General features: G+C 54.5%; 1 protein-coding gene across 1 annotated transcript; it reads left to right on the top strand.

The window, feature by feature from the left end:
• The first annotated feature begins 358 nt into the window (after positions 1-358).
• On the top strand, positions 359-11,845 carry PLIN5 (perilipin 5). The gene is made up of 7 exons (XM_064280322.1): positions 359-418; positions 1,444-1,639; positions 3,240-3,322; positions 4,293-4,473; positions 8,187-8,386; positions 10,052-10,168; positions 10,566-11,845. Exons 1-7 carry the CDS (start codon positions 359-361, stop codon positions 11,097-11,099), a joined length of 1,371 nt encoding a protein of 456 aa, XP_064136392.1. The 3' UTR covers positions 11,100-11,845.
• The last annotated feature ends 2,000 nt before the right edge of the window (positions 11,846-13,845 follow it).

Here is a 13,845-nt window from a genome sequence, read left to right as displayed (position 1 = left end):
AAGTCACATAGCAGGTAATGCCAGAATTCAAACTCAGATCTCTGAGTCCAAGAACCATGCTTTCAACCGCTAGAATGTCACAACGCCCCACTTGCCAGAGGCCCTCTAGTGTACACTGCTGTGTGCTGAGCCTTGTTTGAGCATTGTCTGTGCCCCTCACCACCCTCCATGGTCAGTATTATTATTACCCCATTTTACAGATGAGGAAACTGAGGCCCCAAGAGGGAACATGTGACCCACCCAAGTCACAGAGTCCACTTGGACAGAGCTCAAAGCCTTGGCAGGATCAGGGAGGGCTGGCGTGCAGGGACCCCCTCACTCTGTCCTGCCCCCCAGGGTGACCCTGTTTGCAGCAGGCATGTCTGAAGAAGAGGCGGCTGAGGCTTCCGGGCCCAGATTGTCTGAGCAGGAACAGCAGGTGAGGGGCTGCCCTCCCATGGAGCAGGGGCACAAGGAAGGGTGAGGGGACAGTTTCATATAGAATGCCCCCTCCCATACCCACCCCTGCTGGGAGCACTTGACTTTGAGGGCATTTTGGACCATGGGGTGGGCTGGTACTTCCTGCCCATTTCCCGGAGGGGGCACAGTGAGGCCCGGGGAGGGGGGTCTCTCTAAGAACACTCAGCTGGCTTACCTGGCCTCTGCCCAACTCTCTCCCCCTCCCACCTCTGGGTCTCTGCCTATATCTCTAGGTCTCTGGGTCCGTCATCTCCGCACCCCAACAACAATAGCAGCAATCCCAGCCTGTACTTGGCCATCAGTCACCGTTCCCGTGTTTCACATATATTGGCCCATTTAATCCCCGTTACAATCCTAGAAAAGGAGCCCTGGTGGCGCAGTGGTTGAGCACTCATCTGCTAACCGAAAGGTCAAAGGTTCAAATCCACCAGCCACTCCAAGGGAGGAAGACCTGGCAATATGTTTCCGTAAAGATTACAGCCTTGAAAACCCGATGGGGCAGTTCTACTTTGCCCTGTAGGGCCGCTATGAGTGGGCGTCAACTCAGCGGCAGTGGGTGGGGAAAATCCTAGAAACCCATTTTACAGATGGGGAAGCTAAGGCACTGAGTAGTTAAGACACTTGCCCAAACTCACACAGCTCGGAAGTGGCTGAACCAGAATCGAATCTTTCTGCAAAGGCCGTGCTCTTTGCCCTAGACGATAAAGTCTCCTCTCTCAAACGGTCAAGTGATTTCAGAACGGGTAACTCTGTTTATGGCCCATCTCACCACTGAGAACACGAGGCCGTGAGGGCAGGGATTGTGTCTCTAGTCTGTCAGCTGCTCCCTTGCCTGTACATGGTTAGGCACTCAATACACTTGTCTCGGACAGTCTCTTCTGTTGGCCCATTCCACCTAGCCCTGGCCCAGAGAGGGGAAATGGACTCAGGTGTGGCTGAGCCCCCACCTCCCCATGGGCCTCGCTGATGCCCCCCTCCCCACAGAGTGTGGTACAGCGCGTGGTGGCCCTGCCCCTGGTCAGGGCCACCTGCACTGCGGTCTCCGATGCTTACAGCATGGCCAAGGACAGGCACCCACTGCTGGGCTCTGCCTGCCGCCTGGCTGAGCACTGCATCTGTAGCCTGACCACTCACGCCCTGGACCACGCCCAGCCGCTGCTCGACCACCTGCAGCCCCAGCGTGAGTCCCCTGCTGGGGTCCCTGTGACCGAGGTGCCCCACTGTCCTGTCCTCCCTTGGTCCATCTGCACGGCATGCCCTCGGGTCATTCCCCTGAGGTGTCCCCCTCTGTCCACCTGTCCTACGTGCCTGTGGTCTGTTCTCCACCCTACCCCCCCAGACTATGCCCTTGTTCCCCTACCGGTCTGTCCCCTGTCCGCTCAGTCTGTCCACCTCTCCCACCCCCAGTCTGTCCTCCTGCCCCTCACCAATCTGTCCCTCCAGTCTGTTCCACTGTCCCTCTACCAGTCCGTCCTCCTGTCTACCCCCCACTCTATCCTCCTGTCCCTCAGTCTCTACTTGTTCTGTCCTTTTTCAGTCTGATCACCTGGCCCTCTGCCCTTACCTGTTTACTGTGGCCCCTCCTCTCTGCCCCTGGTCCTGCTCCCTTGTCCGCTGGCTGACACACCTTGAGTCCATTTGTCCGTCCATCCTCCCACACCTGTCTGCCTGCCCAGCCCCCACATCTCCTGTGCTCAGCGCAGGACTCCAGCCCGGCGGAGGGGGCACAAAGACCCTCAGCCTCTTGTCTGACCAAGCAAGGTACTTACCTACTAGAGGTCCCAGCCCAGGGCCTCCCGGCCCCCTTCTTGGCCACTGCTGTGACCTGCAGCCAGCCTTCAGGGGTATCTGTGCTGGGCAGGGTGAGGAGTCAACTTGGTGACAGGGCAACTGGGGGCAGGGAGGAGGCGAGGTGCAGCCCGCTGCCCCCCAAACCCTCAGGGCCGCCAGCCCTCCCAGGGAGTCCGCCACTTGCTGCAGACCCCCAGGTCCCTTCTGTCTCTTTCTCTCTGCCTCTCCCTCTCCCTCTCTGTCTGTATCTCTCTCTTTCTGTCTCCCTCCTTTCTCTCTTTCTCTGTCTCACACCGCCTGTCTCTCTCCTCTGTGTCTCTGTCTCTCTTCCTTTGTGTCTGTTTGTCTCTCTCTGTCTCTCTGCATCTCCCTGTCTCTCTGCCTGTGTCTCTCTAAATAACAATCTATTATTTAGCTACAAGGTGACCTCAGGGATTGTTTGGGTTTAAGGTTTGAAGAGTGTATCAGGGCATTGGTCTCAGGGAGTCCTCCAGTCTCAGCCAGTTCAGTAAGTCTGTTTTTGTTTGGTTGGTTTGTTGGTGTTGGGTTTTGTTTTTTTTTTTAGGAATTTGAGGTTCTGTTCCACATTTTTCTCCATTGTACTGTTTACCACATTTTTTGTCCAGCTACTGTGGTCCGGATTAGAATGGTCTCGGGGCAGACTGAGGCTGTGGCTCCTAGACTATCTGTCCCGTAGGCTAGTTTCTTCTTTGAGTCTTTTGTTTCCTTCTTTCTCTTTTGCTCCGTGTCTGTCTCCCTGTCTCTCTCTGTGTCTCGCTGACTCTTTGTCTCTCCCCGTCTGTCTCTCTCTGCATCTCCCTGTCTGTCTCCCTGTCTCTTTGTCTCTCTGTGTCTCCCTGTCTCTGGCTCTCCCTGCCTCTCTCTGTCGCTTCCTATCAGTCTCTCACTGTCTCCCTCCCTCTCTGTCTCTCTGGGTTCCTACGCCCCTCTGTGTCTCCTCTATCCTCACCCCCTGCTTCTCTCTCCAGTGGCCACAGTGAATGACCTTGCCTGCAGGGGCCTGGACAAGCTGGAGGAGAAGCTGCCCTTTCTCCAGCAACCTTCAGAGACGGTACTTGACAACCGGGCCGTGGGCACCTCTGGGGGCTGGACCAGCGGGGAGGCGGCGGGGAGATGGTGCCTCTTCCTGGGCCAGCCACTCCCTGGGGCAGAGTCAGACATTAGTTAACTCAAAAAGAAGCATCCAGATTGAAATAATTGATGCCAACATTTATTGAGCACTTAATAGGTGCCAGTAGGCACTTAGTAATCCCCTCAACAACCTTGTGAGGTAGGGACTTTTTCTTTCTTAATTAATTTTGTTTTGTTGTTACTGTTGTTTAGAATCTACACAGTGGAACAGACACCAATTCGATAATTTCTCCACGTACAATTCAGTGACATTGATTACATTCAAGTTGTATAACCATTCTCACCCTCCTTTTCCAAGCGTTCCTCCCATCTAACCTTTCGAGTTGCTGTTGTCAACTTGAGCCCATAGAGATAGTTCTTAAAAGAGTACCCTGCTCAAGGCAGACATTCTTGACTAGTTAAGCTAAACTATTGTTTGATTTAAAGGAGACTTCAGGGGATATTTTTGGTTTAAGGTTTAAAGATTATCTCAGGGCAATAATTTCAGGAATTCATCCAACCTCCAGGGCTCCAGAAAGTCTGAATTGCATGGGAATTTGAAATTGTGCTCAACAACTTCCCCCTTTTGATCCGGATTCTTCTATGTACTCTTGAATCAAAATGTTTAGTAATGGTAGCCAGGCACCATCCAGTTCTTCTGGTCTCATGGCAAAAGAGGCAATTGTTCATGGAGCCAATTAGCCACACATTCCTCATCCTCTTCCAATTCCTCACTCTCCTTCCTTAGGAAGGACTTCTTTCATCCCTTGCTTCACAGCAGGGAAACTGAGGCCCAGAGCCAGGAAAGGGGCCAGGGGTCCCTGCCTCCCAGCCCCATGGAGCTGGGGTGAAGTGGTGGGGCAATAGGCCTGGAGGCGTGCAGTGCCTGGCATGAGGGATCCTTCCTCCAGGTGGTGACCTCGGCCAAGGACGTGGTGGCCAGCGGTGTGACTGGCATGGTGGGCCTGGCGCAGAGGAGCCGGCGCTGGAGTGTAGAACTCAAGCGCTCCATGAGCCATGCTGTGGGTGTTGTGCTGGGCAAGTCAGAGGAGCTGGTGGACCACTTCCTGCCAATGATGGAGGATGAGCTCGGTGAGGCCCCTGAACCTTCCTACTCAAGTCCTCGTCCCTGTGTTATGGATCAGAGAGGTTCAGGACTCACCCAGGGCCACAAAACACATCAGCAGGAAATGGGAGCTTGAACCCAGGCCTGACCTCCCCATCCACTTCCATGGCTCCCCCCAACCTGCATCTCACCAAAAATAAGACCACCCTAGGCCCCAAGGGCCTTGTAAGGTTGGGCTCTCAAACTGGTGGCCCTCCAAAGTGTATTATTTGGTCTGCTCAATGTCTTTAAGGAGTTGTCTTATGTTGGGTTCTGTAGAGAAGCAAAACCAGTAAATTATATATGTATGTCTCTCCCTGTCTCTCTCTCCCTCTGCCTGTCTCTTACTCTTTGTCTCTCTCTGTCTCTCCCTGTCTCTGTCTCTTCCTGTCTCTGTGTCTCCCTATCTCTCTGTCTCTTCCTGACTCTGTCTCCCTATCTCTCTCTCCCTCTGCCTCCCTGTCTCTTTCTCTTGGTCTCTCACTGTCTCTCTCCCTCCCTCTCTTTCTCTCTTCCTTTATGTCTGATTCTCTCTGTGTCTCCCTGTCTCTCTGTATGTATGTATGTGTATATATATATATATATATATATATATATATATATATATATATATATATATATATATATATAAAGAGAGAGAAGTTTATCGCTGTGGAAGCTGGCAAGTCTCAAGTCCGTGGGTCAGGCATTAGGCTGGGGGCTTCTCCTGACTCACACAGCTGCAGGGGCTAACAAACCCAAGATCAGCAGATCAGATGACCGGTCACTGGCTCACAGGCTGCAGAGGCTGATGAATGCCAAGACTGGCAGGTAGTATGGCAGGCTGCTGGCTCAAGTCCCAAGAACCAGAGGTCAGATGATGATAAGCCAGATGCAGGAACCAGAGAGCACCAACAAGCTTTGCCAGAAGGTCCATATAGATGTTGGAGTCAGACCACATCCCCCGAGGAAACTCCCCTTACAACTGATTGGCTGATCACATCAGATCACACCACGAGGATGACTACATCATTATGTAACTGCCAAACCACTGAGAATCATGGTCCATCCAAGTTGACACACAACCTTAACCATCACAGGGGCCCTGGTGGTACACCAGTTAAGCATTCGGCTGCTAACTGAAAGGTTGGCAGTTCAAACCAGCAGTTCCTCAGTACAAAGACCTTACGGTCTGCTCCCGTAAATATTACAGCCTCACACCCGATGACTGCCCTGACGGGGACACAGCAGAGAGCCCCCGAGGGAGCAGGACAGCAGGGGGATGCAGACCCCAGACTCTCCTAAAAGGACCAGACTTAATGGTCTGACTGAGGCTAGAAGGACCCCGGAGGTCATGGTCCTCAGACCTTCTGTTAGCCCGAGACAGGAACCATTCCCCAAGCCAACTCTTCAGACAGGGATTGGACTGGACTATGGGATAGAAAATGACACTGGTGAGGAGTGAGCTTCTTGGCTCAAATAGACACATGAGACTACGCGGGCAGCTCCTGTCTGGAGGGGAGATGAGAAGGCAGCGGGGGACAGCAGCTGGCCGAATGGTCACAGGGAATACAGGGTGGAGAGGAGGAGTGTGCTGTCTCCTTAGGGGGAGAGCAGCTAGGAGTACACAGCAAGGTGTGTATAAGGTTTTGTATGAGAGACTGACTTGATTTGTAAACTTTCACTTAAAACACAATAAAAATTAAAAAGTACAGCCTAGGAAAGCTTATAGTGAAGTTCTACTCTGCCCCATGAGTTTGCAATAAGTCAAAAATTGATTTGACAGCACCTAACAACACAACAAGTGAGCCTGGTGGTGCAGTGGTTAAAGCGCTCAGCTGCTAGCCAAAAGGCCGGTGGTTCGAACCCACCAGGCGCTCCACAGGAGAAAGATGTGGCAGTCTGCTTCTGTAAAGATTTATAGCCTTGGAAACCCTATGGGGCAGTTCTACTCTGTTCTATAGGTCACTATAAGTCAGAGCTGACTTGCGGCAGCAGGTTTTTGTTTTTTTAGTCAACAAAACAACAAGAGCAATGGCTTTAAAATTTTCAAATTCATTTCCCACATTTAACAATCAGTAGATTTTGCGTTACGCTGGTCTACTCACCTAACGGCCGGTGGTTCGAGCCCACCCAGCAGCACCTACCGCATGCCAAGCCTTTTTCCACGCACCAGCAGAAGAAAGGACTGGCAAGGACTGGCACTCTGCTTCCAAAAGATCACAGCCATTGCAAAGCCTATGGAGAGGTTCTACCCTGTAACACACAGGGTCGCGGTAGTCGGAATCGACTTGGCGGCAATGGGCTTGGCGTTCTGGTTTTCTAAGAGTTTGCACTACAAATGCCTATTTCTGGTTTCTCTTGAAAAAGTAGACATTTGGCCCAAAGAGCGTCCACCCCTTTACGTGGGCTCTCTTGACCTACCATTCCCCAATGTTCTACATCTTGTCTGCTTCACTGATTTTCAGTACTGTCCTGGAGCCAATCTGATGGTGCTTTGAAGTACTAGAAAAATGTGTCAGCTTACCCCTCCTCGGGAGAAAGGCTGAAGGCATTTACAACTCCATGTGTGTCAGAGTAGAACTGTGCTCCATAGGGTTTTCATTTTATTTTTTGTTGTACTTTAGATGAAGGTTTACAGAACAAACTAATTTCTCATTAAACAGTTAGTACACATATTGTTTTATGACATTGATTAACAACTCCACGACATGTCAACACTCTCCCTTCTCAACCTTGGGCTCCCTATTACCAGCTTTCCTGTCTCGTGCTGCCTTTTTGTCCTTGCCCCAGGGCTGGCGTGCCCCTTTAGTCTCGTTTTGTTTTATGGGCCTGTCCAATCTTGGCTGAAGGGTGAACCTCAGGAGTGGCCTCATTACTGAGCTGAAGGGGTGTCAGGGCCCATATTCTCAGGGTTTCTCTAGTCTCTGTCAGGCCAGCAAGTCTGGTCTTTCTTTGTGAGTTAGAATTTTGTTCCACATTTTTCTCCAGCTCTGTTCAGGACCCTCTATTGTGATCCCTCTCAGAGCAGTCGGTGGTGGTAGCCGGGCACCATCTAGTTGTGCTGGACTCAGTCTGGTGGAGGCCGTAGTAGATCCCATAGGGTTTTCAATGGCTGACTTTTCGGAAGTAGGTCACCAGGCCTTTCTTCCAAGGCACCTCTCGGTGGACTCAAACCTTCAGCCTTTCGGTTAGCAGTGAGCACACTAACCATTTGCAGCTCCCAGGGACTCCGTGCATCAGGCACATGTAATATATTCTTTAAGAGGCAGTTTAGCAAAGTGGTTAAGGGTAGTCTGGAGCCAGACTTTTGTTCTTGTTAGGTGCTGTCGAATCAGTTCCAACTCATAGCGACCCAATGTACAACAGAACGAAACACCGCGCAGTCTTGCGCCACCCTCACAATCGTTATGTTTGAGCCCACTGTTGCAGCCACTGTGTCAACCCTTCTCTTTGAGGATCTTCCTCTTTTTCACTAACTGGAGTGCCTGGGTTGAAATCCCAGCTCTGCCTCTTGCATACTGTCTAACCTCGCCTTTATTTGCCTCAGTTTCCCTCATCTGTAAAAGGGGACTAATAGTAGGGCTGGGAGAAGATGAAATGGGTTACCTGTAAAGGGAAATGACAAAACTGGAAGCCCGTGGGCTCCTCTACCCAGAAAGTGGGTTGCAGGTGTGCAGCAGTTGGCCACTTTGATCCCCTCCTCTGTCCTGTCCCCCAGCGGCGCTGGCCGCCGAGGCTGAGGGTCCGGAAGTGGCCTCGGTGGAAGATCAGAGGAAGAATCAGGGCTACTTTGTGCGTCTGGGCTCCCTGTCAGCGCGAATCCGCCACCTAGCATATGAGCATTCTCTGGGGAAACTGAGGCAGAGCAAACACCGCGCCCAGGACACACTGGCTGAGCTGCAGGAGACACTGGAGCTGGTGAGAGCCTTCTGCCTGCCCTCCCTCCCTCCATAATGCAGGCCAATAAGCACAGATTCAGCGCCAGTTGAATACCTGGTCTGAAGGGGGAGGTAGAGCCAAGGCGTGTATGATCAGGCCTGGGGCAGATGGGGAACCCAGGGCTGGGGGAGCCCCAGGGATAGCCAAAGCTCTCTCTGCCCAGGAAGTCAGGGACAGCTTTCGTGGAGGGGATGTAGGAGCTGGAATTTACCGCCAGTTAAAGGAAGCGAGAAGGGAAAGTACCTCTTCCCGCACCCTTCCCAGACTTCAGGTACCAGCTCCCACCCAGCTTCTTCCCCAGTTGTCCATTCCTCCCGCCTCCAGAGGAAGATAAATGGCACTTGTTTACTGAGCTTAAGAAGCTCAGACGCCCCCAAACCTGCTCCTCTAGCATCTACCGCCCCCATCTCAGCTGAGGACAGCTCCGCCCTTCTAGGCACTCAAACTAAAACCCGGAAATTCTGCTCGACTCCCCTCTTCAGCCCTGGTCCCCCGCTCCGCCTGCGCTCTCCACAGTCTGTTCCCTCCCCAGCAGCCGGAGGGCGACCGTGAGCACCTGAGTCAGGGCCCGTCCCTTCTCTGCTCACAGCCCTCTGGGGCTCCCACCTCCCTCCCATAAAAGCCCAAGTCCTCCCCGCGGCCCACAGGGCCCTGAACGACCTGCCCCGTCCCCTCCCTTCCCTCCCTTCCCTCCTGTCCTCTCTCCCCCAGCTTACCCTGCTCCAGCCACATGGGCCTCCTCACTCTTCCTCCAACTCGCCAGGCCCGGTTCTGCCTCAGGGCCTTTGCACGGGCTGTTGCCTCTGCCTAGGCTACTTTCTTTTCCTTCTTAGCATTTCTCACTTTTGGAAATCACATCATCTGCTTCTCCATTTACTCATTCATTGAATCTCCCTCCAGACTGGTAGTTCCGTGAAGGCAGGGACCTGCCCTGCTCATTCAACAAGTATTTATTGAACACCTACTGTGTACCAAGCTCTTTTTCAGGCACTGATTGTCCTGTTCTCTGCTGTACCCCTAAACACCTGAAAGACTGCCTGCACACAGTAAATGCTCAATAAATGTTTGTTCAGTGACTTGGCTGAGGACTCATGCAATGGTGTAATAGATTCCTGGACCACCTCTGTTTCCTAATATCAGCTTTTTACAAATGGGGAAACTGAGGCCCCAGTATTCTGGCACCTTCAGTTCTGACTTATTTCACTTGATGGGGCGCCCTCTGGCGGCCAGGCCCTGAGCAGGGGGCATCAGGTCCATGATAGGGCCAGGTGCTGGGAGGCCCGGAAGAGGGGAACGGAGAGGGAAGGCTTCCTGGAGGAGGTGGTGACTGGATTAGGAGTTAAATTGGTTGGAGCCGGCAGGTGGATGGGTGGAGGGAAGCATGTGGCTGGCAGAGGGACCTGCACGGGCAAATGCTGGGCAGCGAGGCTGAGCTTTGGGGGACCTGAAGGTCCCTGGGTCCAGCCAAGGGCAGAGGAGAGAGGGGAGGGGGCCGGTAGGCTAGCCAGGGCGGGATCGGTAAATGTGCAAGGATGCGTACAGGAGGTGCTCGCTAAATGCTTACTGAGGCCAGGTCTAGATAGGCTCTGTCCTGGCCCCATGCCCTACCCTCTAGTCCTGACAACCGCCATCCTTTTCCTGCAGATTGACCTCATGCAGGGTGGGGCCTCCCCTGCCACGTCCATCCGCCCTGGGAAGGTGCACCAGCTGTGGGGGGACTGGGGCCAGCGCCCCCTGGAGAACGGCCGCCGCCGGAGCCAGGTGAGATGGTGCCCCTGCCAGCCCACCGATGGGGGCGGGGAGACAGGCAGCCCGATGGCCCCTTCATCGGGAGTCACTGGGGAAACTGAGGCAAGACTCGAGTCCTGTTGGGTGTCCACAGGACAAACTGAGGCATGCGATGGTCTGGCTGGGTATCCATTGGGGAAACCGAGGCAAGGTTTGGTTCCATTGGGTGTCCACTGGCAAAACTGAGGCAGGATGGTGCCCCCCTGTTGAATGTCCACAGGGGAAACTGAGGCAGGGAAACTGTTCCATTGAGGGAAAACAGCCAGGGCTCAGTCCTGTTGGGTGTCCGTGGGTGCAACTGAAGCACAGACGGTCTGGTTATGTGTCCACTGGGGAAACTGAGGCAGGCCTCTCTTCCCCCACCCCGAAGGCGGAGCTGGAGACGCTGGTGCTGTCACGAAGCCTGACGCAGGATTTGCAGAGCACGGTAGATGCGCTGGAGAGCAGCGTGCGAGGCCTGCCCCCCAGCGCCCAGGAGAAGGTGGCCGAGGTGCGGCGCAGTGTGGACGCCCTGCGGGCCGCCTTTGCCGACGCCCGCTGCTTCGGGGACGTGCCGGCGGCGGCGCTGGCGGAGGGACGGGGCAGCGTAGCGCGGGCCCACGCCTGCGTGGACGAGCTGCTGGAGCTGGTGCTGCAGGCCGTGCCGCTGCCCTGGCTCGTGGGGCCCTTTGCGCCCATCCTTGTGGAGAGGCCCGAGCCCCTGCCCAACCTGGAGTCCCTGGTCGACGAGGTCGTCGGGGGCCCAGACCCCCGCTGGGCGCACTTGGACTGGCCGGCCCAGCAGAGAGCCTGGCACGCCCAGCACCGGGACGACCGGGGCCTCCAGGAGGACATTCCCGAGGAGGCGCCCGAGCGCCCCAGCCGCCCAGTCAAGCACACCCTCATGCCGGAGCTGGACTTCTGACCTGACGCGCGCTAACCGGGGGCGGGAAGCCGAGGCAAGCGCCTCCCCAGCCCCAGCCCCTGCCGGGAATCTCTGCTGCCCCCTTGTGGCCGCGCGTAAGCACCAGCGGCCTTGGCTTTGGCCTGGAGTTGCCGGGTGGAGGCCAAATTCGGAATCCTAGACCCCGTTTCAAGGAGCCCTGGTGGCGCAATGGTTAAGTGCACAGCTGCTAACCAAAAGGTTCGTGGTTTGAACTACCAACAACTCTGCGGGAGAAAGACTCAGCAATCTGCTGCTTTAAAGATGACAGCCTAGGAAACCCTATGGGGCAGTTGTACTCTGTCACATAGGGTCGCTAGGAGTTGAGAATAGACTCAATGGCACACAATAACAACAGACCAGCTTAACGGATATCCGACCCTCCCTAATCTCTTCCTGGGACAGATGGGGACACTGAGGTCCAGAGAGAAGCAAGGATTCGAACTCAAGTCAGATCTGATGTCACCGCAGAGCTGAGTTGTTCATCTGCCTCTGGACCCATTCGCCTACCCCAAGAAGCTACTCAAAATGCTTCCCTGAGAATAGACATTTTGGGTGCCAAGTTTTGATATGGGGCTTTGCAAAGGGAGGCCCCCCTCCCGCCCAGTTTGTGCATCCTGGACTGAGGGGTCCCCAGAGACCCTCGGCTGCACCGGCTCAGCCTGCCAAACGCGCTTGCTTTGCTGTTTGAGGGTTGTTCTCCAGAATAAAGGTGCTTCGTATTGTTACACAGGCCTGTGGCTTCTGTTCTGGCCTGGGGGTGGGGGAGCCTCAGGGTGTGTGACTGAAGAGACGTGCAGGGGTGCCATTTCAAACCAGGGTTCAAGATGTAAAAGGAATCATGCCTCTCTGACCAGCTTGTCATCCTGCCTGGAATTCCCCCATTAGTGCCCAGTCCCCCTGGGTTAAGCATTGCCCTCTCAGATGTAGCTCCCTGGAGTGGCAGCTGTTCTCACTTTAGTATGAATTATTTTTCTTGAAAACTGCAGGGAGCAAAGGCAGGAGGGGGAAGAAGTCAGATGGAGCAGCCCCTCCTCTGCCCACCTCCCTAGACCTGCAGAATTCTGTCTTGCTGTGGTTTCTCTAACTGCCTGGTCGGGGAGGGGCAGACCGAGGCAGGGCAAGGGCCATGGCTGCTCTCATGGGAGGCCCTCCTGTCCTCTGACCACATTCTTGGCTGCTCTCAGCCTCCCCTGTGGCTGGGCAGGGTGTTGAGGAAACACAGTCGGGGAAGGGGGGCGGTCAGGGGTGGCCCCTGCCTTCCTGGGACCTGGACCAGAGGGCAGCTCTAGGCGTCCCAGCCACTCCCTCCCTGGCCCCTGCTCAGGAAGCTCCGAAGCTCCCAGTTCCCCTCAGACCAAATGTCTTAGAGCCTCACCCTGGCATTCGAGGACTTCTGGCTTCATCCTCCAAACTACCCAGAAACTTGCTCCATCCCCACTGAACTGTGAACAGCCCCCACCTCTGGGCCTTTGCTCTGGCTGTGCCTGCTGCCAGCTCCCCCTTCTATCCCCCAGCCCCAATGTCTCCTCCTCCAGGAAGCCTTCCCTGACTCTACCCCACCGTGACAGCTCCCTCCTGGGACCTGCTTGATCATCACTCTTGCCCTCTCTTTCCCCATGAGGTTGGGGTTCCCTGGAGAGCCAGGCTTGGTGAGCGTGGGCAGGCATCGCATGCAGGGAGATGAGGGAAGGGCATTTCAGCAGCGGGACCAGCCCAGGCAAAGGCACAGCAGTGGGGAGATCAGTTTGCCTGGAACAGAGAGAGAGGAAGGCAATGGGCTAAGTCCTGGGATTTGGGGGACAGCAGTGGTTAACACACTGCGTTGAGCCCTATTCTTGCCTTTAAGCTGGGAGGGCAAGGGGCTTCCACTTCCCCCTGCTGAACCTCAGTTTTCTCCTCTATAAAATGAGGATGAAATTATTATGGTGGTTGTGCCCAATCTTAGTAAAAGCTGTTATTTATTCATTTGTTCATTCAACAAACGTTTATTGAGTGCCCCTATGTACCAGAATTTGTTCTTGGCCCTGAGGAACACAGTCGTGAGCAGAATAAAGGTCTTGTCCTCTGAGAGTTGACAGTGACATAGAAGAGACAGGCAACAAACAAGAAAAATAAGTAAATTATAGTGTGTGTGTTAGAAAATGATGAGGAAATTAAAAGGGGAGGGGGATGGGAGCGTGTGAGATCTGAGAAGGGGTGTATACCTTTAAATAGGGGAGTCCAGGAAGGTGATGTGTGAGCAAAAGCTGTTGAAAGACATGAGGGGTTTGGAGGAAGAGTGTTCCAGGCAGAAGGAATACCCGTGCAAAGGCCCTGGGGCACCACCATGCCTGGTGAGTTGGAGGAACAGTGAGGAGGTCTGTGTGGCTGGAGCAGAGTAAGCGAGGGGGAAAGAGGAGGAGGGGAGGTCGGGGAGACGACGAGGCACATCCTTGCTGTTGGGCCATAGGGGGGACTTGGGCTTTTACCCTAGGGAAGTGGGAGCCCCAGGCAGCTGAGAGCTGAGGACAGACAGGCCTGACTCAGTTATGGTTATTTTTATTATTTTTTCTCCTGGCTTCTCCCCCCGTCCTGGGCTGTGGCCATCCCTTGGGGAGGGGAGGGACACACCCCAGCTTTCCCCACCTCTCTTGGGAAGCATTGCTGAGAGGAGAGAGGTTGGGGGACACCCCCCTTCTGTTTCCTGACTATTTGGTAAACACAGTGCTGGCTCCAAGGAGACGGC

The sequence above is a fragment of the Loxodonta africana genome, chromosome 3 (genome assembly GCF_030014295.1).
Source record: "Loxodonta africana isolate mLoxAfr1 chromosome 3, mLoxAfr1.hap2, whole genome shotgun sequence".
Classification (NCBI taxonomy): Eukaryota; Metazoa; Chordata; class Mammalia; order Proboscidea; family Elephantidae; genus Loxodonta; species Loxodonta africana.
This window is presented reverse-complemented; position numbering and strand designations above follow the sequence as displayed.